Source organism: Carettochelys insculpta, chromosome 2 (genome assembly GCF_033958435.1).
Source record: "Carettochelys insculpta isolate YL-2023 chromosome 2, ASM3395843v1, whole genome shotgun sequence".
In the NCBI taxonomy this organism is placed as follows: Eukaryota; Metazoa; Chordata; order Testudines; family Carettochelyidae; genus Carettochelys; species Carettochelys insculpta.
The window spans coordinates 58,190,700-58,217,202 of NC_134138.1; the positions used below are offsets into that span (position 1 = coordinate 58,190,700).

Below are 26,503 nucleotides of genomic sequence, written 5' to 3' on the forward strand. Positions count from 1 at the left end.
ATGATATTAAAGATAGCAATAACTGTCCTTTTTGGGGAAAAGAAGTTAGTTGAGGTGGGATGGAAATTTTGTTATTACTGCTGATGATAAAACTGAGTCCCATTTGGAATTGGGAATTTAGCTAGAGGCAATGTCATGTGAGTCCCTCTCTGGCCCAGAGCCTCTCTCAGGATCAGAAGACAAAAGCCCAGGGTCCCCATCTCACGGTGAAGCTTGCTTCAATAGCTATTTTTCCTTCCTGCAATGGTTTTTGTTTTTTTTTTTTTGAAGACCTGCAAAGGAAATGATGGACAGAATGGTTTGTCCCCCTCATCATTCTGTCCATCAGTCGAGTCTATTTTCTGACATACCGGTTTTGGCTTTCTAATATCCACACTTTTCTTGTATACCAAAAACAATCTTAACACGGTCCTTGTATCAGTAGACAGTTTTTGTTTAGATGAATTTACTTTGTCTTCCTTTGATACCATATCCCATTAATGTTTGTTGTTAAAAGTTGTGGCATTGTATGCACTTCTTCACGTTTTTTAGAGCCACAGTGGATGAGCTAGTATCATCCATTGGATCACATTTTATTAACTCACAATTATGGTAAATTTGTAGGCCCAGTTATCACAGCAACCTTCAGAGGTGATTAAGTGCAGATTCACAAGTATTTAGCAGGATTTGGTCCTAAACCAAGTAGCAATTATCCCCCAAATTACTTTGCCTTTAATTCACATCTGTAAACTTAAGCGTGTAGTCCAATACAAGTAAAACATTTATATAAAAGATGGCTCTTCTTCTTCAGGAAAAAATAAACACAGGTGATTTTGCTAATCTGTATCAAGGTACTTTAAATGGCATTTGTGTGCATGTAATTACAATGTAATAGGAAAGTTGCCAGATATGTATGGCTGTGTCTGCACTGAGCCATACATCCCTGATTTTTTCCAGGCATAAGGGGCTGCTGACAAAGGGGTTTTTTGCCAGCAGAACCATGTTTACACTGCTGGTTTTTTGCCAGCAGCAGCCTCTGCCGGCAGGGTGATCTCACACAAATATGAAAATTAGCCACATAAATATGCAAATGTGCAGCTATTTGCATTTTCAAGAGCCCTCCTTTGCATCAAGCTGTTGGCTTTGCAGCTGGATGTAGATGCAGCCTATATGTATTGGTTTCCATAAAAATTCCTTTTAATATTTTTTTGAAATTAGGGGCCAAGATCCTAATCCAAAATCCACTGAAATTATTGGAGGTCTTTCCCTTCACTTCACTGGATGTCTTGCAAAATTTTAAAAATAAAATTGCTTAAGTAATTCATTGAAAAGTTTAAAAAAAAAATATAACAAGCAACTTACTTTTTTTACAACTTCGTTACTTATAAAATGTAACAAACTGTAAACTGGCTGTGAGTGCAGTGCTGTAATGCTGCTACCTTCATGAACACTGAGTTGAATCATAATTTTGAAAAAGTCATTTATCATAGTCATAGTCATTATTTTGAAAAAGTCACTTATATTTTGCCAAAGACTCTAGTATCCGTTTGGCATTTAAGCTAGTAATATATTATTTTGCATTTCTGCCTTTCATCCAAGGATTTCAAAGTGCTCTTGCAAATATGGAGGTAAAAGATTATCAATGTCAGTTGACAGACAGTAAATGAGGCATGGAAAACCTGAGTGGCTTGTTCAAGATTACAAAGACAATCTTGTAAGAGAGCTGAGAATGGAACCCAAGGTGCCTTAGTACTGCAGATTCTAGCATATACTAGAAAAATGTACGTATGTATAGTGCTTAACAGAACTTATTCTGTTTGCTTTGTTTTTCCCACAGAAAATATCAAAAAGGAGCCAGAGTGCGTCTGAGATTGGTGGATCTTGAACTCACATCTAGATTCTTAGGAGGAAAAACAGATACAACTCTGCTGGAGGCTGATGCAGTGCTCTTAGGCCTCGTGGAAAGCAAAGAAATAAGGCCAAAAGAATAAAGCTAGTAAATAAATCAGTAAACTGTAGACGTTTAACGTTTATTTTGTACATTTACTTGTTCTGAGAAAGAAATTGTGAGGCTACTTTCCACACGGCTGTGATAAGGTAAATGAAATAAAAGGCAAAAATCATAGTATGTCTAGTTCTTAGTTGTCTTTTACCTTCTTATCTCCCTACTTAAAACTGAACAGTCTCACGTCTGACCAAATTCAGAGGTAACACGTTGACTGAGCTTCTTTATATAATTTGGTAACCATATCATGTCTGACCATTTGTGCATTTTGCCTGGAGCAGGGCAGACATTCCAGAGTCTATATTACAGTCCCAGAGGAAAAGTGATTTACAATGCTATACTTTCCCAGAAGAATTCCAGGACAGAAATGCATTGTTCCTTCCAGTAAGGGTGCTTCATTTAGAAATAGACATATGGTTCCTGGATCACAGGTCAGAAAGCAGAGCTCATGCTACGAATGATGGTCTTAATCTCTGTCACTGTAGGGCTCTCATTTGTATAATGCTAGGGCCCACACTGTTACCCATGTCACAGTTGAGCATTGAGCGACTTGAACTAAGTTGTTGCACTAATTGAGCTCTCAGCTCACATGCATGTTGGTAATCATTGATTCCTTTTTAATGGTGACAAGTCTAAATGTAAACACCTATTCTAATGTAGTATTATGCCTCTCACTTCATAAGCAAAGTTAGAAAGGGCATTGCTTTGCCACAGGGTATGAGTGGGAATCTTGTGGAAAATGAGCAAGCTTTGTGAGGGGAATGGATCATGTCTTAGCAGATCTATTTGCAAATTAGTAAAGGGAAGCTTCTTCTCAAAGCCATAATGATTCAGGTCAAAGAAATAAGGTAGGTCACGTAATCTTGCTTGTTGTCTTAATTTGCTCTTTCATCCCTTTGACTACAATTAGGGGAGTTTGAATGTGAATTTCATGGGAGATTAGCTTCCAGGTAAAGAATTACGCAGCCATCAATACAGGAAAAAGTGTGGTTTTGGAAACCAGAAAATATCTTATATATCAAAAAATACCGATCAAAGTAATCCATCTATTTTCTAGAGTTCTCTCATTCTTGAATAAATACGGTAATCCCCTGGTATGTGCAATTTTGATTTGCGCTTAACTCACATTAAAGTGCGTTAAGTGCAAATCAAAAGAGCTCCAGCCCCCCAGCTGGAAGAATCAGGGGAGAAACTCTGCTGCAGGGGCTGTCTGCCCGCTGGGCTCCCCCAGCTGCGGGAGAAAATACACCGCTGCGTCTGTCTACCCACCCAGCTCCCCCAGCTGGGAGAATCAAGGGAGAAACTCTGCTGTAGCAGCTGTCTGTCCACCGGGCTCCCCCAGCTGCAAGAGCGGGGCGGGGGCAGATAGCTGTGATGGTGTGGCTTCTCCCCAGCTTCCCCCACCTGGGGGAAGCTGGGGAGAAGCTGTGCCTGGCTCTCTCCACCTGGAAATGGTGAGGATATGAGAACCAGGCTACTGCCTGGTTCCTGCTCCCCACCACTCTGGGAGCCAGGAAACTGACCAGCCCTGGTGGACTCATCAGTTTCCCAGATTCTGCAAGTGCAGGGGATCCAGGAACCAGGCTGCCACCTGGTTGCCATCTCCCCTGAGTTGCGCAATATTTGAGTTACATGGGGGTTGTGAGGAATGCAATTCCCACATAACTCAGGGGTCTACAGTGCAATTTGGGGCACAATAATATTAACTATTCCAGGGCACACAGTTGTGAGATGAATTGCTATGATACTCAGGCTAACTACAGACTGCTTCTAACAGCACGTTTTTGCCATAACTTTATGTTCTCAGAATAGAAAAGAAATGGCTGTTAAAGGCTGCAATGGCTGCTAAATAGAATTCTGATAAAATGAAAAAAAAATAGATTGTTCTTGTATCTGAAAGCTGAGACACTGCAAAATATGAAAAGGCTCTATTTGTTTACCAGGGCTGTGTCCTACACTAGGATACGAAGGTCGACCACAGATACGCATTTCTAGCTACAGCAATTGCATAGCTAAAATCAATGTGTCTGTGCTTAGCTAATTTGGCTGTCTGCACTGGAGAAGGTTGACAGGAGAGTTTCTCTCATTGACCTCCCTTACACTAGGCATCTCCCAGGTAATAATTATTTACACTGGGCTTGACCATAAACTAAAGAGGTTTTTATTAAGCGTAAGAAGTTGGATTTAATTAGTTATAAGTGAAAATAGACAGATCAAAATAAGTTACTAAATTGCAATGAAAACGCATGGCTAGTTCAGACATCCCTAAGAAAGTTAGCATATGTAGATTCTTACCCTAAATAGCTGTTCTCATGTCAGGTAAAATCTTCAAACCAGAGCTGTTCTTTTTCTCCGATTGGGTCAAGAGCCTTTCATAGTCCTTGTTTCCTTTTAAGATGTGTCAGGCAGATTCCAAGGCAGGCTGAAGACAAAAAATGCTATCTTCCCATTTCATAAATAGATTTTTTCATGTGTCAGGAAACCTTTGTTCTCTAACCTCCTTACCCCCACCTCAAATCTGGAAAAATACTGGATCAAAATGGCTTTCAGTATCAGGTGGTGTGGTCACATGTCTTTCTAGCACCAATCACCTCCTACACTTGTAGGATAAACAAGGCTATTTAGAAGTCATTAAGTTGATCATCCAGTCATTAGAGTTCTGGGGCACAAGTTAAGGCTGTCATCGGCACTTTTAAAATTATAAACAGACTTACATTTCTTGTTTGTAACTTCACATAGAAGAATAATACATGCATAAAAATAGAATATACACATCCAGCAGTCTGTAACGTTAAAGTTGATATGCTACATGAGATATTTTGTCCAGTGCATCTCTAAATTATGCATATTTCTTTTCATAGCCAGTTTTCATAAAGCAGCGTGGGTGGGGAGGGTGGGGGACCATCACATCTACATCCTGGATTCTGTCAGCTGGTGGCTGCAGGAGCCAGTTGTGTGCTGTGGTGTGCCATTTGTCAAACCACAGCCCTCTGTGCAGTTGGTCACAACTGCCTTGGCTCTGGGTTGACGTGTGCACCTCGATGATGTGAGGACAGAAGACATGTCGTGACAGACAACACTACTGCGATGTTCTGTATAAACAAACAGGTTAATGATCACTTCTTTCCCCTATGCTAGGAAGCCCTGCTGCTATGGGACTTCTGTGTGAACTTCTCCATCCACCTTGAGGTGTCTTGCCTTCTGGGAATCCAGAACGAATGGGGAGATCATCTCAGTAGTTCCTTCAATGGGCACAAGTGGTCCCTCAGAGGAGATGTCACTCTGAGCATTTGCTGCACCGTGGCCTGTTCATAGCATGGGCAGCGGGATGTGCCAGCACTTCTGCTTTTTCCTATATCACAGCCCGGGCTGCCTATGGGAGGCATTGCAGGTGACATCAGAATCCCCTGCTTTACACATTCCCACCTTTTCCTCTGATCTACAAGGTCTTCCTCAAGATGTGCCAGAACAAGGCCTCACTAATCCTGATAGCACTGGCCTGCCTAGCAGAGGAGAAGCGAGCCCACAGAAAGCATGGTAAGGACCTGCCAGACACCAATTACACATGCAACAGATGCAGCAAGAACTGTCACTCTCGTGTGGGCCTTCACAGTCGACGCTGCAAATGATGATCCCAAATGGAACTACGAAGGGCACGATCCATAGTCTATGTAGACTGAAGGATGCCTACTACTACTACTGGCCTGGCACCACCCTGCACCAGCCCTGGTACATCACTCTGCAGGACTGCTCCATGAACAGGTTCATAGCCTTCCCCTGGTCCCAGCTCTCATGCCTCAGGATCGTGGCCAATTGTGTCACCTCAGCCTGGGGTCCCTTCACCACATGGTTTAGGCATTCTATGGCTAACCTGGACTGAGTGCCTATGTTCCACCTCAGTTCAGGAAGTTTCACTGGGAAGCAGAAAACTCTCAACTCAGGCTAATTATCAGGCCACGTGTAAACAGTTTTCCATTTGGTCATCACAGAAGGAAATCCCAGTGTGCAGGCCTCAATCTCTTTGACTTTAGACTACCTGCTTAATGTATAACAGTAGAGGTCAGTGATATCTTCAGTCAGCATTCCCCTAGGTGTCATTTTTGCCTTTTACCCACAGACCCAAGGACAGTCTGGCTTTACTAACCAACTTTTAAACCACTTCTGTAAGGGAGTGGGCAGGTTCTATCCTCAACTGAGACAACCTCTACGCCCCTAGGACATAAACTTGGTTCTCACCAAGTTAATGGCTCCACCATTCAAGCCTATGGTGACATGTACTTTACATCACCTCTCCTGGAATAAAAACAAAAAGACAGTCAAGTAGCACTTTAAAGACTAACAAAATAATTTATTAGAAAATAATTTTTTCTGATTTGTCAACCTTGATCACTGTTTTTGGTTCTCTGTGCCTTAAATATTGAGTCTGTTCTGGTATGGCTATGGTCTGAAGAAGTGGGTCTGTCCCACGAAAGCTCACCTAATAAACTATTTTGCTAGTCTTTAAAGTGCTACTTGATTGGGTTTTTTTTTGTTTTGATAGTATATAGACCCGCACGGCTCCCTCTCTGTTGCTCTCCTGGAATATGACACTTTTTGGTGGCTATCACCTCAGCCAGAAAGGTATCCAGGCTCTGAGTGTCAAAATCAGAGCTCCCAAATGGTCTGTTTCAAAGATGAAGCACTGCTGCACCCACGCACATCCTATGTTTTCCCGTGGGATAATGTCATATTTGCAGATAAACCAGGGTATGTACATACTGGTGTTTTTCCCTAAATCACACACCAGTGACAGAAAATGCACACTTCACTCTTTAGATGTCAAATGCATTTTGGCCATTTATTTAGTGTGCACAAGACAATTTTGTAAGCCCTCACATCTCTTCATCTAAATAGCAGAGAGAATGAAGGGGCTCCTGGTTTTTCCCAGCACATCTTGGCATAGATTGTGCCCTGCCTTTGGGCGTGCTATGATCTTGCAAAGTTTCCAGTCCCAGAGCTGCGAGCTCATTCCAACAGAGCCCATGCATTATAGCTTCCTTCCTGGTGCAAATGCCCAGCCAGGACCAGGATATAAAGATACCAACAGTGCATGCAGGAGCCAAAAGAATGTTGCTAATTAGCTGCTAATGTAAATAGGCCATATGGACACCAAGAGCAGAGCAAACCTTAGGAGGGCGCAGCTTGAAAAACTGAGTAACCTCTCACTGGACAGTGAATTATAAACTGTCTGAATGTTTTGTTTTTCATTATCAGAGAGTTAGCTGAGTTAGTCTGTATCTTCAAAAACAAGAAGTCCTGCGGCACCTTATAGACTAACAGATATTTTGGAGCATAAGCTTTTGCGGGCAAAGACCCCATTTACATATTTTAAATCGTGTTGACATTGTGAGCATAGATTTAGCCCATAACTGTGTTTTCTTATTAAAGATTAATACATCAGGCTAATAAACAGAGGGATGGTACTTATTTTAATATAGATAACACCATGTTCTCTAAAATAATACACATATAAACATACTCTGGGTTTGAAGAAGAATCTCTTAACACAATAGTAGTTAAGTTTTATGAGTGTATTCTTCTGAGAGGCAAATTTTCCCACAGGACATATTGGCAATGACGTGTTTTATTTTTAAGTTTATCTTCATCTTAGAAGGAAAAACACTCAGACTCCAGAATTTGGAAATGAGACTGACATGCGGTTATTGCAATCAACTGTGTAAATCCAATATTAGTCGGATAAGCCACGAGAGAAGCTGCAGACTCAACCATTGCCCAGAGATCCTCACTGCTAACCAACATCTCTCGCGATGAAAAGGGGCCGTAGTAGTAGTATAAGTAGTATTTATGCCTTCCTCTGGAGCAGCAGTCCTGGATAATTGTCTAAGATCACTGTCTGAGTTTGGCTGGGCCGTGTAAGTGAAGCAGATCTAGATCCCCTGTGCCAGAATAGGTGCTCCCAATTCACATAAGAGGGTGAGGCAATGCCTGGGGGCTGTAAAAGTTTAGGGAGAATGGGGAGAGAGGGGAAAGACCCAGTGAGCTGCAAAGGACCTGTGACTTGGGGCAGTTGGTGACAGCCGGAAAAGGACGGGATTGCTGCCTGGGAGTGGGAAAGGAGAAGAATGTTCAGGAAGCCTGTGGGAAACTGGCCCTCTGAACTTCCTGCGCCAAAGCCACTGCTGAGGGGTTGAAAATGGCAGAGGGCTAAGAAGCCAGAAGCAAGACCAGCCTACTGATGACCTTCTTTGAGCCAGTGAGCTTCAGAAGGCTGGCAGCAGAGGGAAGGGGAAGGCCTGCTGACTCTCTGAGCTGGAGAGATGAAATAGGAAAGCCAGAGCAGGTGAAGGCTGGAAGTGAGACATGGTCAGAGTCACCAGAGCTATGCTGGAGAGCTGAGACAAGGTAAGGGGCAGTAGAGTCGTGCTGTACAGTTGTGGTGAGGTGAGGGACACAAAAGCCATACAGGGACACTGGGGAGGGGTGAGGGATTTCAGAGGCAGGGTAAGGTGAGAGACACTAGAGCCATTCTGGGGAGCTGGGGTGAGGGATGTCACGAGTGGAGTGTGGTGAGGGACGCCAGAGCCATATTGCTAAGCTGGAAAGTGATGATAGATGCTGGATCTCTGAGGAACTATCCTGACTATGGGTGGAGGACCTGGTTTGTTACGGTTCATGTGCACAGCATTTTCTTTTGTAATAATCAATAGCACAAGGCCACTTTGAGCTCAAAAACAAGCTGTTTGGAGTATTTTTACGGGGCCAGGGGAGGAGAGAAGCTGAGGCAAGCACACTTGCCTTGCCACAGGAGGGTGCTCCGGGCAGCGGGCCCTTTAGGACAAACACATGGGGTTTAATCCAATACAGTCCATTTCCTAGAGCTTGTCTCCCCGTACGGTGATGCAGCGGCATGATGCAGTGCTTTAGTGAAGACACTACTATGCTGATGGGAGAGCTGCTCCTGGTGGCATAGTTAGTTCTCCGAGAGGCAGTAGCTATGCTGATGGGAGACCCAGTGCTGTCTTTGCTGGGGTATGCTAGATTGGTATAACTGCATTGCTCAAAAGTGTGGATTTTTCAACCCCCTGAGCAACGTAATTATTCTGTTATGTAGGGCTGGCCTTCAAGTTATGGAACTGAGAGCCACAGCAGATTTTAGTGGATCTTATTCCTTCTTATCTTCTGGTTCTATGGCAGGGTTTCCCAACCTATGGGTTGGGACCCAAACATGGGTGGCAATTACATTTCAAAAGGGTCACTGACTGGGCTGTGTGACTCCACAGGTGGCTCTTAAGAAGCCATTCACAGTCTTGAAGTGGTTCTCAACTTTTTAATTGGATTAACAGCCACCAGGCAGTTAAGCTAATCAACTACACTGAGAACCATTTCAGCTGCAGGGCAGAGAACTACATACTTGAGGAGCAGTTCCCAGCTCAGGTAAGGTGGGGGCCTGGGTCCGAGGTTGGGAGGGAGGGCAGAGCTGATCAGCTACCTGGCTTCCAGCCTCTGCAGGAGATGGGGTCCCCCCAGATGGCACTGCTGGCTGGGGCTCTGCCCCAGCTAGCTTCCAGCCATGGGGTTCAGGGGTCCCCTCCCCTGGTCCCAGACAGCTTCCAGCAAGTGGGGGTGGGTCTGGATCTCCCCCTTGGCCCCAGCCAGGGTTCCTGCGGCTGGCCGTGCTGGTCAGGGCTCTGCTCCAACTGGCTTTCAGCCATGGGGATGGGAGCTCCCCCCATACCAGCTAGGGTTCCCATGTCTGGTGCTGCTGGCCAGGGCTCCGTGCCCCAGCTGGCTTTCAGCTGCGGGGATCCCTGTGCCTCCCCTAGCTCCCTGAAGCCTGTGAGGGACTTCTGGTGCCGGAGTGTGACTTCCCTAGCCCCCTCTAGCCCAAGTGTGACTCTCCTAGTTCCTAAGTGTGACTCCCCCAGCTCCCTCTAGCCTCCTCCAGCCCCTAAATGTGACTCTCCTAGCCCCTGAGTGTGATCCCCTAGCACCCTTCAGCCCCGAGTGACTCCTAGCCCCTTAATGTGACTCCCCTAGCTCCATCCAGACCCTGAGTGTGACTCCCCAAGCTCCTGATTGTGGGGTTTAAGTGAGGGGGGAGCAGTTTGGGGATGAGTGTCTTTCTACCACCACAGCTCTGACTAACTATGATAAATGTAGTCATATTATTTTATTAATATATTTTCCCTTTCCTATGAAATAACTACTATGAATATATAAACATGAAGGGGTACAATTTTGTAGTATTCCCTTCGGCGCAAAATTAGCTAGTTACAGCTCTGTGCCCACCCCGCCCATCTTTTTGAATTTTCGAGGGTCACCAAGTCTTCCTGAATTGTCAAAATGGGTCCCTGTCTGGAACAGGTTGGGAACTGCTGTTCTATAACAATCTTGTAATCCTTTGTTTATCAGAGCTGACAATGCGTAAGTAACAACAGGTAGAGCAGAGTATTCCCTTCATTAGCTGAACTTCATTTTTCCTGTACCTCCACGTCACATGTAGAGTTCAGGGCCTAACATCTGTTAATTACATGGATGAGCCATATATATGCAAATAATCATCAGATGGACTTTAACTGTCCAGAATTCATATTTCATATAGTGCACACATAATGCTGAGAGAACAGAGCAAAATTCTACCCTAGTGCAGGAACGTTGATGCAAGGCTGGAGTTGGGTGGAGGGGCTGGTGCCCCGCATCTGGACTGTATATAGCATTTCCATGTCTCTCCCGTGTGGTTCAGCACAGACTGCTACAGTGGGGATAGGCCCAGGAGGAGAGGCAAATTCAATTTCGTACAGATCCATTGGTCCTGTGTTTCCCTACTGCCCAGCCCATTACTGAAATGCCAAGGAATTTCATCTAGTCATCCACTTCTCACTTTCCGTCCAGAGAGCCCATATGCTTTACAAGAGTTCATAGTGCTTTCTGTTTCTAAACACATTTTGAACAAATATTTGCTTGCTGAGATGTGCCCGGAAAACAAGTAAAAGTGGTCAAAAATGTCTCCAAAACACATTTGGTCTTTAATGAATGGAAAATTTACAATTTTTTAAAATAAAGAATTTATTCAGAAATATGTAGAGGGCCTTTGATGATGAGTTAGTTTCTCCTAAATCTCTGACCAACTTTAACGTTTCTGTGCTGTGTTGAGCATTAAGAAGGCATATGCAGCTCTGAAAAGCAAAACGAATTTTTAATCGCACGCTGTGGAAGAAAAACAACACAATTAAGTGCTCTCTGGGTGGCTGATGTACTAATGTTGTACATTGTAAACAGCAATCCCTCTGCTGTAGTTTGTCTTTTCAAAGTCCAGGCCTCTGGAGGATGAGATGGAAAAGATTCTTAAGAAAAAAGCTCGAACCTGCCTGATGACAATAAGTCAGGATATCACCACCAGCAAAATCTGCCACTAGGCTCGTCTCTGAGGCACAGAACAGTTCTCATTTTGCTTTGCTCCCAAATACTGAAGTCTTGGTTTTTATCTTGTTTTATATTTACACATTTATAAGTAAAATAATTTCTTCTTAAAATTTCTTTTGTTAATGTTCTCTTTGGTTGAAAAATTTCTGAAAGTCTTATGTCTTTACTGTGATGCTCTTTCAATGGACACAAGCATGCGCTCTACATGTGTCTTGGTAAATCATATGTGCTGTGGGATATTTATCATATATCGAGGGTCAGACTTTCCAAAGGAAGCTGTTACATTGCCATCTAGCCTTACACCAAAATATATATTATCCTTGAGATGAATGCATCAGACTAGCATTCACTGTGTTCTTAAATACTCTGAAGCATTCTTGTTTCTTGTTGTGCGCTGTGTCCTTGTCAGTCAGAATTAAACATGCTGATGCATTGTATGTTATAGTTATACTAAGGAAATCAACTATTTGTTAATTTTTTCAATCCTTCTGCAATGGTTTGGGCAGAAAACAAAGCCAAGAAATAAACTTCCTAAATAAGATAATGAGTCCAAGCCTCATTTGAGCTGGATATTGAAGTTAGTCTGATGTTTTGGGCTAATCTTTTATAATGGCAATATATTAATATGTTTTGGCATCTTTTCATTTAATTGAGAAGCATATTTCTTGGAAAAGATAACTAAGGGCAGAGGGAATACTGTCCTGATAAACATTTTCTATAAAATATCAATTTTGCTAATGGAATATGAGGCTAAACTGGTCGTCTAGACTTTGGCTTACTAAACAAAATAAGGGCTCTGGTGTCTCACTCTGAACTAGTATAAGAAAGAAGTCCATCTTGCTTTATGAGTTTACCTGTATAATATCAACAATCTCATTGACTCTTATGTGAGAGTTCTGCACAGTGTCATCTTTGGAAATATTCCGGTGAAGTATTTACCTTCTAAGTGGTACTGTAGGTCTGTTTTCCTGACTTCAGTGAGAAATAAAATAGCTACTGAAATGATCAGTCATATTTGTATACAGTTCCACTTTAGCTTCCCTGTTTTAAACAACAAAAAGAAAATTGTGGAGCTGTGGAACTTTTTTCCCCTCAATATTAAGCCACTTTTGTGATAAAGGCATAACATACAGGAGCACTGGAAGGAAACTGAACCTCATTTCTCAGACCCCATCATCTAACATAGATGAGGGATACAAGAGGTAATTAAGTTTTTCACATGCCAGAGTCTTCAATTGGCTGAATTTTCACATCTCACCTTTTTAAAAATCAAATGCCAATAAAACAGATTGATTAAAATGAACCATCACAGCCAAAACATCGTCGTCATCATCAATATCAACCATGAGCTCAGTGCCCATTGATGTCTGATGCCTCCCCCACTATTTCTTTCCATCTTTCCCTGTCCAGCATGGATTGGCTTAATTTCTGTAGACTAGCTCCACACCAATCTATTGTATGATCTACCCATTCTCTGCCTCTCCTATTCAAACAGTCCATTATGCCGAATACCAGAGTCTCGATTTTTTCATTGATCATTCATTCTGCAGATATACCCAAATAGTTGTAACTTCCATTGTATAATCTTCTGCAGTAGGTTCTCTTTCATCTGTACCTGCCTATATAATTCCTCATTGGTGACCTTCTGCATCCACCCTATTCTCAGGATCTTTCTATAACAACGCCTTTTGAATGCCAATATCCCTCTCTTTGAATCTTTTGTTATCACTCACATCTCACATCTGTATAGCATGCTGCTGTCTACACACATTTTCCAGATGCTCAGCTTCATTCCTAGGCTAGCCACTTTGTTTTTACAGATCTTATCCATCACCTTCAAACTTGCTCTTGCTTTCGCTATTCTAGTCACTATTTCCTTCTTATAATCTAGATCATACATTGTGTTACTCCCCCAAAACATGGATTTCTCTACATTCTCTAGTTTGATCCTGTCTGCACTGATTTTCCTATTTCCTTATCTCCAAATACCATTGTTTTTGTTTTATCCATGTTCATAATCAGTCTGTGCCGCTTCCCTTCCTTGTTTAGCACCTGCACCGTTCTCGCTAGCTTCTCCCCATCTTTCTCAGTGATACCAAAATCTCAAGTTGGTGAGTCTAATCCCATGGACAGATATCCCTTCTACCTCTTCCTTGATCTTGTCCATTGATCTCTCTAGGGCTGGGTCTACATGAAGATGTCCTACTGGCAGCTTCATGCTAAGAAGCAGTCTCGCAATTGTAAATGGCTGCTCATTAGCATATTCCCATGGTTTATTAGCATAGCAGCATGAGATCTTGCTTCCGGCAAAGGGTACTACCAGCAGTAAACAGGCTGTGTAGACATGCCTCTATCAGCAAAAAATACCTTATGCCTGAATTTTCCAGCTTCTTCCTCAAGTATGTAATAGCAGTTTAGAGCCCCTATGATATTACGTACGCCAACAATCCCCTCTCTGTTTGGCCCACTGTCTCAAAGTTTGTGTATCTCCCACACAGAAAGGACAGAAAAGTAACTAGCCAGAGCAGCCATTTTGAAACGGTCTTTCTTGTCTTTAGCTTGCAGCTTTCCCCAAATCAGTGTGTAAATTATACTATCTTTGATGTTTGTATCCTCCTTTACATCTCCTTCCACAGTCAATGAGTTTGGCTCTGAGAGATGATGTACTGCCCAAGTCACACAGTGAGTCAGTGCCTGAACTCCAGAGTTTTAGCTCTGGTTGGTGTTTTGGTGAGTTTGCTGTCTGCAAGACCAAATAGGACTACAATGAACTTGTGCCAGGTTTGGAATGAAGAATTTAAATCCTGTTTTTCCCCAAAATACTATAAAATACCTCTTCGTTGTACATTAATTCCTGATGGCTCAACATTTCCCACCTCCCAGGATGTGTTGTTTATCCCAGGAGATTTGTCCTTACTCTTGTAGGAGATGTTACCAAAACGCCTCTGCCTGGGGCTTACAAAGCCACAGAGACAGTTGGTGTTTCCCTTGCAGGGGGAGCCAGAGCCCCACTCACCAGCGGTGGCCAGCTGCCTGGAGAGCGCGAGCTGTGAAAGAGCAGCGGCTGCTTGGAGTCTTTCTGCTCTGCCCTCTGCACCTTGGCCTGCAGCTTCCCCGCACACGCTGGATCACAGGGGAGCTGAAGTTTCATTTACCGACTGAGCGACTTTGAAAAACTGCCCTGTTCCCAATTAGTGTTGCAAGTTGTCCAGCTCAATGGTGGGTTAAACTGAGCTGCCCACTCAAGTGGTAGGCGTAGCATTTCACAAAGGGGAGGGAAAGGAGGCTGGGGGGCAGGAAAGGGGAGTGGGGAGGTCCTGTATCTTTCAAGGGGGCTGGATTCTTTCAAGCGAGCTGCAGTGAGCTGGATTCTTGTGTGAAAAACAACTGCCACAATACTTAAGTCGTAACCTCCTCACCCCTGACGGCATGGGAAAGTGCACTCCTCAGCTGTTAGTTATAGAGAGGCCGCTGTAGTCATGAGAAATGTTGATAAAAATGCAGTTTAAAGCCTGCCCTCCTACTCTGCACATGTCATCTTGCCTATCAAACAGCCTAATTGGAAAATTAGACTTGCCTTAATTTAGAGCCCTGAAAGTTCAAGTGCCAAAAATTTCTCAGGGTTTTTTTCATTTTGTTTATTAACAGGTTTGCTACATGTGACACCTTTTTAAAAGATTTTTTTGATCTTTCGTTTCTGATAGATATTTGATTCTAGAGTGAAATTGCTACTGTCAGCAAAGACATTCAAGCAGATGGAAATGTGTCTTGTTTAGAGGGAGCTGTGGCCATTTCACCTGACTGGCCATTTGAATATTATTTTTAGAATTAAGAAGCTTATTACTTTTTTCTCTTCCTGATGCTCCCAAGAAGTGCTTTAAAGACCTGGAAAGAGTGGAAGTTCTTGAGAGGTAACCCAGCAGCTATGTAGAAAAACAGTCACTTGCGTTTTGGGGTCTGATCTTTCAAAGTCTTTCTTGGGAGCCTTGATCATTCAGTGGGGGCAAGATTGGATCCCTGATAGGCCAAAGCTTTAGTTAGATGGGCAGTCCCAGGGCTGCTCACCTGGGTAAAGACTTCAGAATCAGGACCCAGTCTGGCTCCCACTGAAGTCAGAGACAAAATGCCGACTGACAGGAGTATGGGTTGGAGCAGCTGGCTGACTTGCTGTTCATCTGTTCTGAGCAGATGCAATATGTGCCTTCTAGATTTCGAATTTCTAAGCCTGTATGGCTAGATCACACAGCACAGCATATGTGGTCATTCGAGGGCTGGACAGCATCCATCTGTGACCTTGTTTGGGGTAAAAGAAGTAGTAACTGAACACTTTAAGACTCAGAGGCTGTCGTGTTTATTCTTCAGTTTTAGGACTGTAAAGGGGAAGGATCAAAACTGATTCTAATTTTGCCTGTACTAACAGGAGCTCTGTGTTATCATTAGTAGAGCAAGGAATGCTGGACACAATTAATCAGCCGGGCAGTACAGCTTTCTATTATAATCACTGCCAGTTCAGCCAATAGTTCTCTCTCTGTTTTCCCACATTTATTACAGCAGTTAGCTGTAAATTAGCACCTTGGGGGTTGCCAATATGGTCTGTGTGTTTTCCAGCTGTGGTGCAAGTGGCTGGCACTTACACAAGTGTTTGGAAGATAGTCTCATACACCTGTTAGTCCTGTGGATTGTCTTCCTCTCGATTAAAGTTTCACATCCCAAGGACATGAGCGAAAAGCAAACAAATACAGAGCGGAGCTAGTGTTCCCTGTAAGCTGAGCACTTGAGCTGCCACTCAGGAGAGATTCAGCTTCTGCCCAGCTGATTAGCAGAGTGCTCACAGCCAGCAGCATGTGCTTCTGTTTGTGGTGCTTCTCCATACGTGCCTTGGGGCACATAACAAAATGTATTCTGGACATGGATGGAAGAAATTAGAGGGAACACTGAGCGGAACCATTATTCATAAGGCCCCACAGCTAATAAGCGGGTACAAATCCAGTACATTCAATGACATGAAGCAGAGCACCGCTTACAGTCCGAGAAATATATTTTACAGAAAGAGAGCCTAGTTTCATTCAAAAGTATTGTGTGGTCTTAACTAAGCAATAAAGCACCCATCGTGGAATTTAAATAGCGTCTTTTCTCTTGCAGAACCTCGTACTGTGTTACAGGATGTAACCCATAACCTGTCACGCACCTGAAATAAGCAGCAGCTCTGGGAGATACGCATAAACCATTTTGCAGGTCTTTGCCCATGAAAGCTTATGCTCCAAAATATCTGTTAGTCTATAAGGTGCCACAGGACTTCTTGTTGTTTTGTGATTAAAGTAACATTATGTGACCCTCATTCTACAGGGAAAGTCAAGAATAATTGTCAATTAAAACTAGAGGGGGATTATTAGGCAGGCAAAGCGTAATTAGTTTGAAATTTGCCCAGATCAAAACTCTACTTTTGGCCAAAGTGCTATGAGTTCTTCAAGGACCCCAAGGAATTCTTTTAGTTTTTTTGTCTCCACCAAAAGCAGCTAGTATTGTTTTCAGAGCACCTTTTGGGGTCATGCTGGAGCTGAAGTTCAGTATCAGTGCAGAAGGAAGAATTAATTGCCACTACCAGATATTAGAATCCCTATATGTTCTTTGAATGTATCCCACCCATCCAACTAGTGGTAGCCCTGACCTTGCTTAGCTTATGGTGTGACATGGCCATGGTTTTGTTTGTGTTTGCTCTGAAAGTAATATAGATTTATTTGCAGCTGTCAGGTTTACACTACTTAAAGATTTACTCTGCTTATGTAGGTAGGATTGTGATTATTGGTTGCCAAATATGATCATCTTCCATGGGAGCTGTATCTCCTCAGTTGGCTGATAAGACCCACATTTGAATCACAAGTTCTATTACAATGAGGACAGATGTTTCAGATATGGTAGGAAGCTGTTGTCCATGACTGGAAGCCAGTTTCTCTTTCCTTCTGCACCTCTTCTCCACTCACCTTGTCAAAGAGGATTTCAATTTGCATAAATTTCAAAATGCAGGGGATCATTACGTAATACTTCTCTCCATGTTGAGTGATCCAAGATGAGTGTCTCCAAAGTGTCAACGTTGATATTGCACTTCCTGATATTGCACTTTCATTCGAATGTGATGATGCATTTGAATGTCTGCCCTATCAACTTTTGATGGTAGTTCCTGTGCCTAGCATGTTCATGGGGGTGGGGTAGCTCAGTGGGTTGAGCACTGGCTTGCTAAACCCAGGGTTGTGAGCTCAGTCCTTGAGAGGACCATCTAGGGTGAATAGATTCTTTTTACAGAGTAGGCCCATTGCTCAGTGAGGGGGGAGTAACAGGAAACTTGGAAATGGCAGAGATGCTTAATGACTTATTTGGTGCAACTTTGATGGGGAAGTGGTTAAGGTGCTGGACTTGAAATCCAACAGGGTTTCAAGGGAGGTTTAAGTTGGACATTAGGAAAAAGTTCCTAACTGTCAGGGCGGTCAAACAGTGGAATAAATTGCAAAGGGAGGTTGTGGAATCTCCATTGCAGGAGATATTTAAAAACAGGTTAGATAGATGTCTATCAGGGATGGTTTAGACAGTACTTGGTCCTGCCATTGGGGCTGGACTCGATGACCTCTCAAAGTCCCTTCCAGTCCTAGTGTTCTATGATTCTTCAGCAAGTCATCCTACTTTACGGTACCCTTCTTTCACTTGAGAGAACAGGATCTGTTTTGGGAGGCAATGGTCTGGTACGCAAGCAACTTGTCCAGTCCAGCCGAGTTGCTGATGGATGATCATTGCTTCCATACTGGTGGTCTTTGCCTTTTCCAGAACACTAATATTGGTGCATCTGTCTTTCCATTTAATCTTCAAGATCCTGCAGAGGTGGCATTGGCGATGCCTCTCAAGGACTTTCAAGTCATGTTTGCCGATTGTCCAAGTTTCAGACCCAAGCAACAATGTTGGGAGAATAACAGCTTGATAAACAAGAAGCTTGGTGTCTGTTTGAAAGTTGAGATCTTCAAAAACTCTGTGCCATAAATGAGCAAAGGCCACACTGGCACAGCTCAGATAGTGTTGGATTTCTGCATCAATATCTGTCTTGGATGCAAGATGATTTCCAAGGTAGAGGAAATGGTCAACATTCTCCAGTTCTTCTTCAATGATTTTAATAGATGGAGTGTGTAGGACCTCATTTGGAGAGCGATGGTGGAGCACTTTTGTCTTCATGGCATGTTGCGCATGAGACCAAGACATGTGTAAGCACCTACAAACACATTCAGGATAGTTTGAAAATCTTCCTTAGACTGAGCAAAAACTGTGTTGTCGTCAGCATACTGAAGTTCCACAATAGAGACAGTGGAAATTTTACTCCTTTAGCTTTCAGCCTGCTAAACCAAAACAGCTTTCCATCCATTCTATAAATGATTTCAATGCCAGCAGGGATTTTCCCAGCAATAAGATAAAGATGCAACGAAAACTACAAACATGGTTTGTGGTGATGATGCATCCCTGAGCGAAAGAGTCAGTCAGAGAGTCACTACTACTCAAAAGATTTGTTTTCATTTTATCATGAAGCAACTTTAGGACACTGATGTTTTTATCAGGACATCCAGCCTTTGAAAGTACAATCCAGAGGGCACAGTGATTCACTGAATCATAGGCTTTAGTTAGGTCAATGAAAGATACATACAGTAGTTGGTTTTGCTCCCGACACTTTCTTGCAGCTGCCATGCTGTGCAGATCATATCCACAGTTCAACAACATGGTCGGAAACCACTTTAGCCGTGTCTACACGTGCACGCTACTTCGAAGTAGCAGTGCCAACTTCGAAATAGTGCCCGTCACGGCTACACGTGTTGGGTGCTATTTCGAAGTTAACTTCGACATTAGGCGGCGAGACGTTGAAGTCGCTAACCCCATGAGGGGATGGGAATAGTGCCCTACTTCGGCGTTCAATGTCGAAGTCGGGAACGTGTAGATGATCCGCGTCCCGCAACATCAAAATAGCGGGGTCCTCCGTGGCGGTCATCAGCTGAGGGGTTGAGAGACACTCTCTCTCCAGCCCCTGAGGGGCTCTATGGTCACCGTGTGCAGCAGCCCTTAGCCCAGGGCTTCTGGCTGCTGCTGCTGCAGCTGGGGATCCATGCTGTATGCACAGGGTCTGCAACTAGTTGTCGGCTCTGTGTATCTTGTGCTGTTTAGTGCAAGTGTGTCTGGGAGGGGCCCTTTAAGGGAGCAGCTTGCTGTTGAGTCCGCCCTGTGACCCTGTCTGCAGCTGTTCCTGGCACCCTTATTTTGATGTGTGCTACTTTGGCGTGTAGATGTTCCCTCACAGCGCCTATTTCGATGTGGTGCTGCTCAACGTCGACGTTGCCAGCCCTGGAGGACGTGTAGATGCTATTCATCGAAATAGCTTATTTTGATGTCGCTACATCGAAATAAGCTATTTTGATGTAGCGTGCACGTGTAGACGTAGCCTTTGTAACTCTGGTAAAATTTTGTCTGACAAGTGCAGAAGGTGAGTTGCAAGGATCTATGCCAGAACTTTTCCTGCAATGACAAGGCAAGAGATACCACAGTAGTTTCCACAGTCTTCTTTACTCCCCTTCTCGAAGAGGGTGACAATCAGGGCATCCCTCATTTTACTAGGTGTCTCCTCCTTCATCCAGATTGTAAGGATGAGCAGTAAAGCTGCTGAATTAGCTCTGGTTGACCATCTTTAAAGATTTCAGCATGGATCCCATCTGGATTTCCTGCCTTGTTGTTCTTCATCTGCATAATGGCATTGTGTATCTCATTCAAATTGGGAGTGTCTCCAAGCTCATCCCTAGGAGGTCATTGGAGGATTCATTCAAGAACTTCATCTACAGCCACGGAGTTACAGTTAATATCTTCACAATGTTCTTTCCAGCAACAATTGATGGCTTTGTTGTCCTTCAGAAGTGTGGCTCTAGCCTTAGAGTGAAGAAGATTCATGCCATAACAAGCTGGCCTGTAGACAGCCTTAATGGCACTGAAGAAACTAAATGTTTTACAGATGTTTATGAGATATCGGAGTTCTTGTGCTTTCTCAGTCCACCATTTATTCTTGAGTTCTCTGGTTTTATGTTGGACTTCCATCCTTAACCTAGCATGGGCTCCTGTCTTTGTATTACAATTTATGTTCTGCCAAGCTTCATATGCCATTCTCTTCTCATTAACGAGTTGCTTGATTTCAGCATCATTCTTGTCAAACAATTCCTGATATTTTCTGGTTTGGTAGACTATGCTTTCCTTAGGGGCATTGATGATTACTGCTTTCAGCTGCCTCCAGTGTTCCTTGATTTCTTCTGGAGACTCTGATGGAAGTTTTTCTTCAAAGACTGGTTGGAGGTGGTCGCACTTAATGGGATCCTTCATATCTTGAGCCTTCAGAGGGCTCGTGTCTCACTTGCTTTTTTGCAGCCTTCATTTGGGGGCACTCTTAATTTTCATTGTGGATCAAATGAAGCAATGATCTATCCAGGAGTCACTTGCACTTGTCATTACTCTTGTAAGAAGTATGTTACTGTGATCTTGGGCAAGTCTATGACATAATCAAGAAGATGCCAGTGCTTTGACTGTGGCTATCTCCAAGATGTTTTGAGCTTGTTCTTTTGTTGGAAAATGATGTTCATGATGGTAAGTTCATGTTAAGCACACTTGCTCAAGAGCAAAATTCCATTTGACTTATTTTTTTCAACTTCTGTCCAGCATGTGCATTGAAATCCTCCAGAACGTTGAACTTATCTTCTTTAGGGATTTCTGATAGAATAGTTTCCAATGCTCCAAGTACACACAATGTTCAGGCACACACTGACAAGCTGAGAGCCAACATTTACTGACCCCACTGTATTTTTAAAATGTGAAGTCCAAAGGAAAACACAAACGTTTTAGTAGCTGTATTTTAATGTAACTAATGAAAAACCTGTTTATGATAAAATAAAACAGCAGTCATGTAGCATTTTAAAAACTAACAAACTAATTTATTAGGTGATAAGCTTTTGCGACACAGGCCCACTTCTTCAGATCGCTAGCCTTACCAGAACAGATTCAATATATAAAGCACAGAGGTCCAAAAATAGTTATCAAGGTTGGCAAATTAGGTAACTTCATGTTTTAGGCAAGGTTTTCCATTTAAAAATAACAACAGGAGGGAGCTTTGATCCATTGGCCAAACACGATATAATGACCATAAAATAACTTTTTTTTTATGGCCAGTGGTTTTAATTAGAACTGTTTTTTTTTTACCAAAGCCAGTTATTATTCTGTTGCTGGACAGATCAAAAGTCACTGATATTTCATCCATATTTCCTATGTGTGTCAGCTCAAATTCATATTCGTTTTAATGTTTTATAACATATCTTTGGTAAGATTCAATTTTTTTCTTTCAGCTCTCTTGGCAGCTTTTGTGTTATCTTTGTTCACTGACAAAGACACAGCCCATGGTGGGCCATGAAGTGAGTACACCAACCTACTGATGCAACAAACACTGATGGCTTTAGTACCTTGTTTTTATCATCTTTGGACATTTGCAGAGCATGCAAATGAATTCCAGTTCTAGTGACAAGATTCCCATTTTGTCGACATTCAACAATCCAATCATTGAGATCTTTCTGTAGCCCAGGACATGAAGTATACCTTTTTGGACATTTATTTTGTGCTTCTTGGTATGTCTCTGAGTATGTCTACACAGCAGCCTTATTCCAAAATAAGCTATTCCAGAATAACTTATTTCAAAATAATGCTGCTGCACACAAAAATTCATTCTGAAATAGCACTTAGCTATTTTGAAATATGTTGTCTAAACACATAGAACCTATTTTGATATAGAGTCACAGAGTACACTATTGTTTATTTTGAAAAAGGTTCTATTCTCTGTCTACACAGACCCTCTTTCAAAATCAGACAAAATAGGCACTATGCCTCATAGCATGAGGCTTACCTATTTTGAAATAAACCAACTTCTGTTTTTGAAATTATTTCAAAATAGCGGTAGCGTTGTGTGGATGCTAGCAAAATTATTTCAAAATAAGGGCTGTTCTTTCTAAGTAACTTTACTGTATAAACATAACCCTAGTTTGTTTTATTTTTCACCATTCTCTGACCTTCTTCTATTGATACAGAATTCATGAGCAGCAACACAATTATTGCTTGCTTCTGCATATTCACCAACTTTAACTTGGAACACTGCATCATAAGCAGGCTGTTTTCTTCTGATTTCACAATTGTTGACTTCAAATGGTAGTATGAAAATCTTAAAAAATAGTTCAGTTATCTATTTTGTAGGAACATCAACTGTGTTATCACTGTCAAGTTACAGTAAACTCATATCCAGCATTCTGTTATCCAGATCTCTCAAATAACAGGCATTTTAACTATAAGTACATTTTAGTTGTGTTTTCGATAGGTATAGTATAGTGAGAATAAATACAAATAAATACAGCATAAGTTTACAGTGTACAATGTTTCTGTTGTTGGTAAATAAAGTACTCTGCATACATTTTTCTTTATTTCTTAATATCTAATGTTGCTTGTCTTTAGTGTTATGCATTGCTAAGTTTACCTCTCTATTACCCAGAATATTTGAATATCCAGTACCCTCCCAGTCCCAGGGCTGCCAGATATGAAGGTGTTTACTGTATTATTGTTCTTTGTTCATTTTAAAGCAACCCTGTAGAGTGACATGTCTGTAGAGATAACAGGGTACATAAACTCGTATCCAGCAGTCCTGGGACCGGGAGGTTGCTGGATATTCAAATATACTGGGTAGTAGAGAGGTATACCTAGCAATGCGTAACACTAAAGAAAAACAAAATTAGCTATTAAGCAACAAACAAAAATGTATGGAGAGTACTTTATTTGCCAACAACAAAAATACTGTACACTGTAAACTTATCCTGTATGTGCTGTGTTTATTTGTATTTACTGTCCTTGTGGAAAACATAACTAAATTGTAATTACGATTAAAATGCTGGTTATATGAGAGTTCTAGATGATAGAATGCTTGATATGAAAGAGTTTACTGTATTTAAATTTAAATTTGATTACAGATTGCATCAATTCTGTGCATTATATTTTCAGATTGGCACAAGGCTTAGGGAAGTCCAGTGGTTAAGATTCATGAAGAGATCAAATTACACAGTAGCGGATTGACACCAGTGCCATAGCACTGTCATTCATTGTATTTCTCTGGTTGGCTTGTAAGGTCTATCTAGCATTTTGTGAAATGGACCGGTCAAATTTCATGCTGACCTGCAGCACTGCTCTTTCAGCGTTCATTTCAACCCAATCTACTTCACTACACAAAGCCTTTGCAACATTAAATGGCTACAGTATTGATGTCAACAAGTTAATTTATAATCAATATAAGTACCACTATGTACTCTAAGTACAGGTAAATATAATCTAGTTTTGTAGAAGAACGATACTAGAAAAAGCAAACAGCTACCACTAGGGAAAATTAACTTTTGGGAAGCACGTGTTTTAAGTGATTTGTTTATGTTGGCATGAATTGAACTTTAGGGAAGAACGCATCTTTTTTATTTGTTTATGCGGGCATAAGTGATATCAGTATCCATACATTTTATTTCTATTAATACACTATTCTTTTTATCTCAATTATAAAATAGAAAATGTACAATCTAATTAAAAATAAAATTTTAGCACCTTTTTTAAAGAAATTGCAAGAGTATCAGGAAGCTTTGGCCCTGAGCCTGTGAGGGTAAGGCACTGGTGCACAGGGGCATTTTGTTTACCTGGAGTCTTGGGAGGCAAAGGTTCCCTTAACTCCCTTTGGCTGCAATTCACTATGTCCGGCCAACGGGAGCAGTGGGAAGCAGCCTGGGCTAAGGGATGTGCTAGCTACCACTACGTGGCTGGGAATGGTTAATTTCAGACCCGTTGAGCATCAGGGCTCCGTGACTGCTGACGCTTCAGGTAAACAAAATGTCCAGGTGCACCAGCGACTTACCCTGAGGGACTGGGATATAAAGTTTGCCAAGCACTGAAGTACCAGGTTGGCTTATGAATGAGTCAGAATCCATTTTTGACTATTCTCCTTGGGGTGGGGGTCAGCTTATAAATGAACAGGCATTTGATCAAGTAAATACGGTAAGTTGGCTGCATAAGGTTAGGCACCTAAACCCGTAGTTAGGTATCTAAAAATAAATTGGCCTGATTGAGCTGCAGGTGCACTGCCCCACTGAAAATCTCATTTTTTTTTTTTTTTTTTTTTTTTTTTTTTAAAATCAGGATGCCTGCTTAAATATGGATACAGGGGCCAATCATTAGGCATCCATGTTTAAAAACTTTTTTTTTCTTATATATTCCATTTTAAATTGAAAGTTACCTCAAATTTCTTTTTACTCAGAATTGCCTTTGATTCTCATGAGACACCTGCAACACTGGATATTGTCTGTAAACGTGCATTTTTCTCAAGTGCAGCTAAAAGCGCAAGTAAATTTCCTGAGGTCTATTTTTTCTCGTTTTCTGCAAAGGTTCTAGCAGTCTAAGCTTAATGAATAACTCATGTTTCATTTTTGCTTTTTACTTAAAGAAGTAACATATGCTTTCTTGTGAAATTAAACATCACAATATGTCCTCTTTCGTTCATCTGCTTTTTAATGGCGCGTCTCACCTGCAGAATGTGATTTGGAAATTCTCTTAAGAAATCCCTTAAGGTTGTGGCACAGATGTGAATTGCCTGCCACTAATACAGAGTTAATTTGAACTGGAGCTGGGACTGGTGGGCACACCTCAAATTAGACATGTGGTGAGCGTTTAAGCACACTATTACCAAGTCACATTTGAACAGCTGACAAATCTGAATAATTTATTACATGCAGATAGTGGGACCTGCCATCTATGATAGAAGTGAGATCCAATTGCCACAGCACATGAATTGTAATTGCTAGTTTGTGCTGACAGTAGTAGTACAGTCAAACTACAATGATTAGGCAGCTACAGGGGCACTGTCTCCTCCCTCCCCTTCTTCCGCCAATAGACTTATATCTTTTATTAAAAAAAATTGAATTGGAAGGACTGACAAAGCAGCTTCCATATGGTGTCTCCTTGGGAAAACAAGGTGTACTCTCAGGATGTCAGTTAAATTAATCTTGATTCAGGGCTTAATTGGATTTGAAGGCTTTTGTAAATTATGGGTGTCAGGTCCCTGAGTCTGACATAAAATGCTTTGTGGAACACAGGGTTCTCCTGTGTAACAATCCCTTCTGAGAATCAGTCACAGCATTGTATTAGTTAGAAATGGCTAAGTCTTACTGGGTCTCCCATTAACTCTGCAATAAGTCCTCTAGTGCCCTGCCTAGCTTACGAAAGCAGTGAAAGCGTCCACCTCTTCCCCTGGGAGAGTATCCGTGATCCCGTAGCTCTCACGTTCAGGAAGTTATTCCTGATTACCAGCCCAAGCTTTCCACAAAGGGTTGTCTAGTCTAACCCTCTGCCATCTATAGGGGACAGCTCAAATTATTTGTAGACGTTCTTCTGATTATTGTTTTCATACCATTTCTAGTACCACATTTTGAAGCAGGAACTTGAAACTTGTCAGCAGAGGTGGGCCTGAGGACAATGAGGTGCCTTTTGCTGTAATTTTGTAGGGGGGTTGGTTTGTTTTACCTTTTTGTTTGGGAGAGGGAGTAACACTTAGATTTACCATTTTACATCATCTTTAACAATAGCAGGTTTTTAAAGAACTTGGTACAGCCTGTACTCAGCATGTTATCAGAAAGTCTTTAGATGGCAAGATAAGCATTTGCTACCAGTAGGGCAGAATTATTGGATAATATAATGGATGATTTTTCCGATTCCATTCCTTTTCTTATTAAAAATATCTATTTGAGTATTTACCTGAATTTTGGATCATGTAATTTTGTTTTGGTTGGACATGCTGAGGGGTCTTTCTCATGGATGTGGGCTATTTCTTTTTTAGGACAGGAAAAGTAGTCCAGAATGCGAGACAGCAGAGGAATACATGTACATGTTCCCATCTGATAGAGGCTTTTCACAATGTGCTAAGAAACAGGCCATTGTTCTAGGTTGCAAGGGGTATGCATTGTGCAGGCCTACTAATAT

The 26,503-nt window shown here is 42.0% G+C and overlaps 1 protein-coding gene across 1 annotated transcript in view; it reads left to right on the forward strand.

Annotated features, from left to right (window-relative positions):
• The window catches only part of LOC142009261 (tumor protein D52-like), a 195,419-nt gene extending 187,019 nt beyond the window's left edge, over positions 1–8,400 (forward strand). The window contains exons 7-8 of the mRNA XM_074987052.1: positions 1,817–2,076; positions 5,123–8,400. Of these exons, the coding sequence (XP_074843153.1) occupies positions 1,817–1,970 (154 nt within the window). The 3' untranslated portion in view covers positions 1,971–2,076; positions 5,123–8,400. The remainder of the gene's footprint in view (positions 1–1,816; positions 2,077–5,122) is intronic.
• Positions 8,401–26,503: the final 18,103 nt, after the last annotated feature.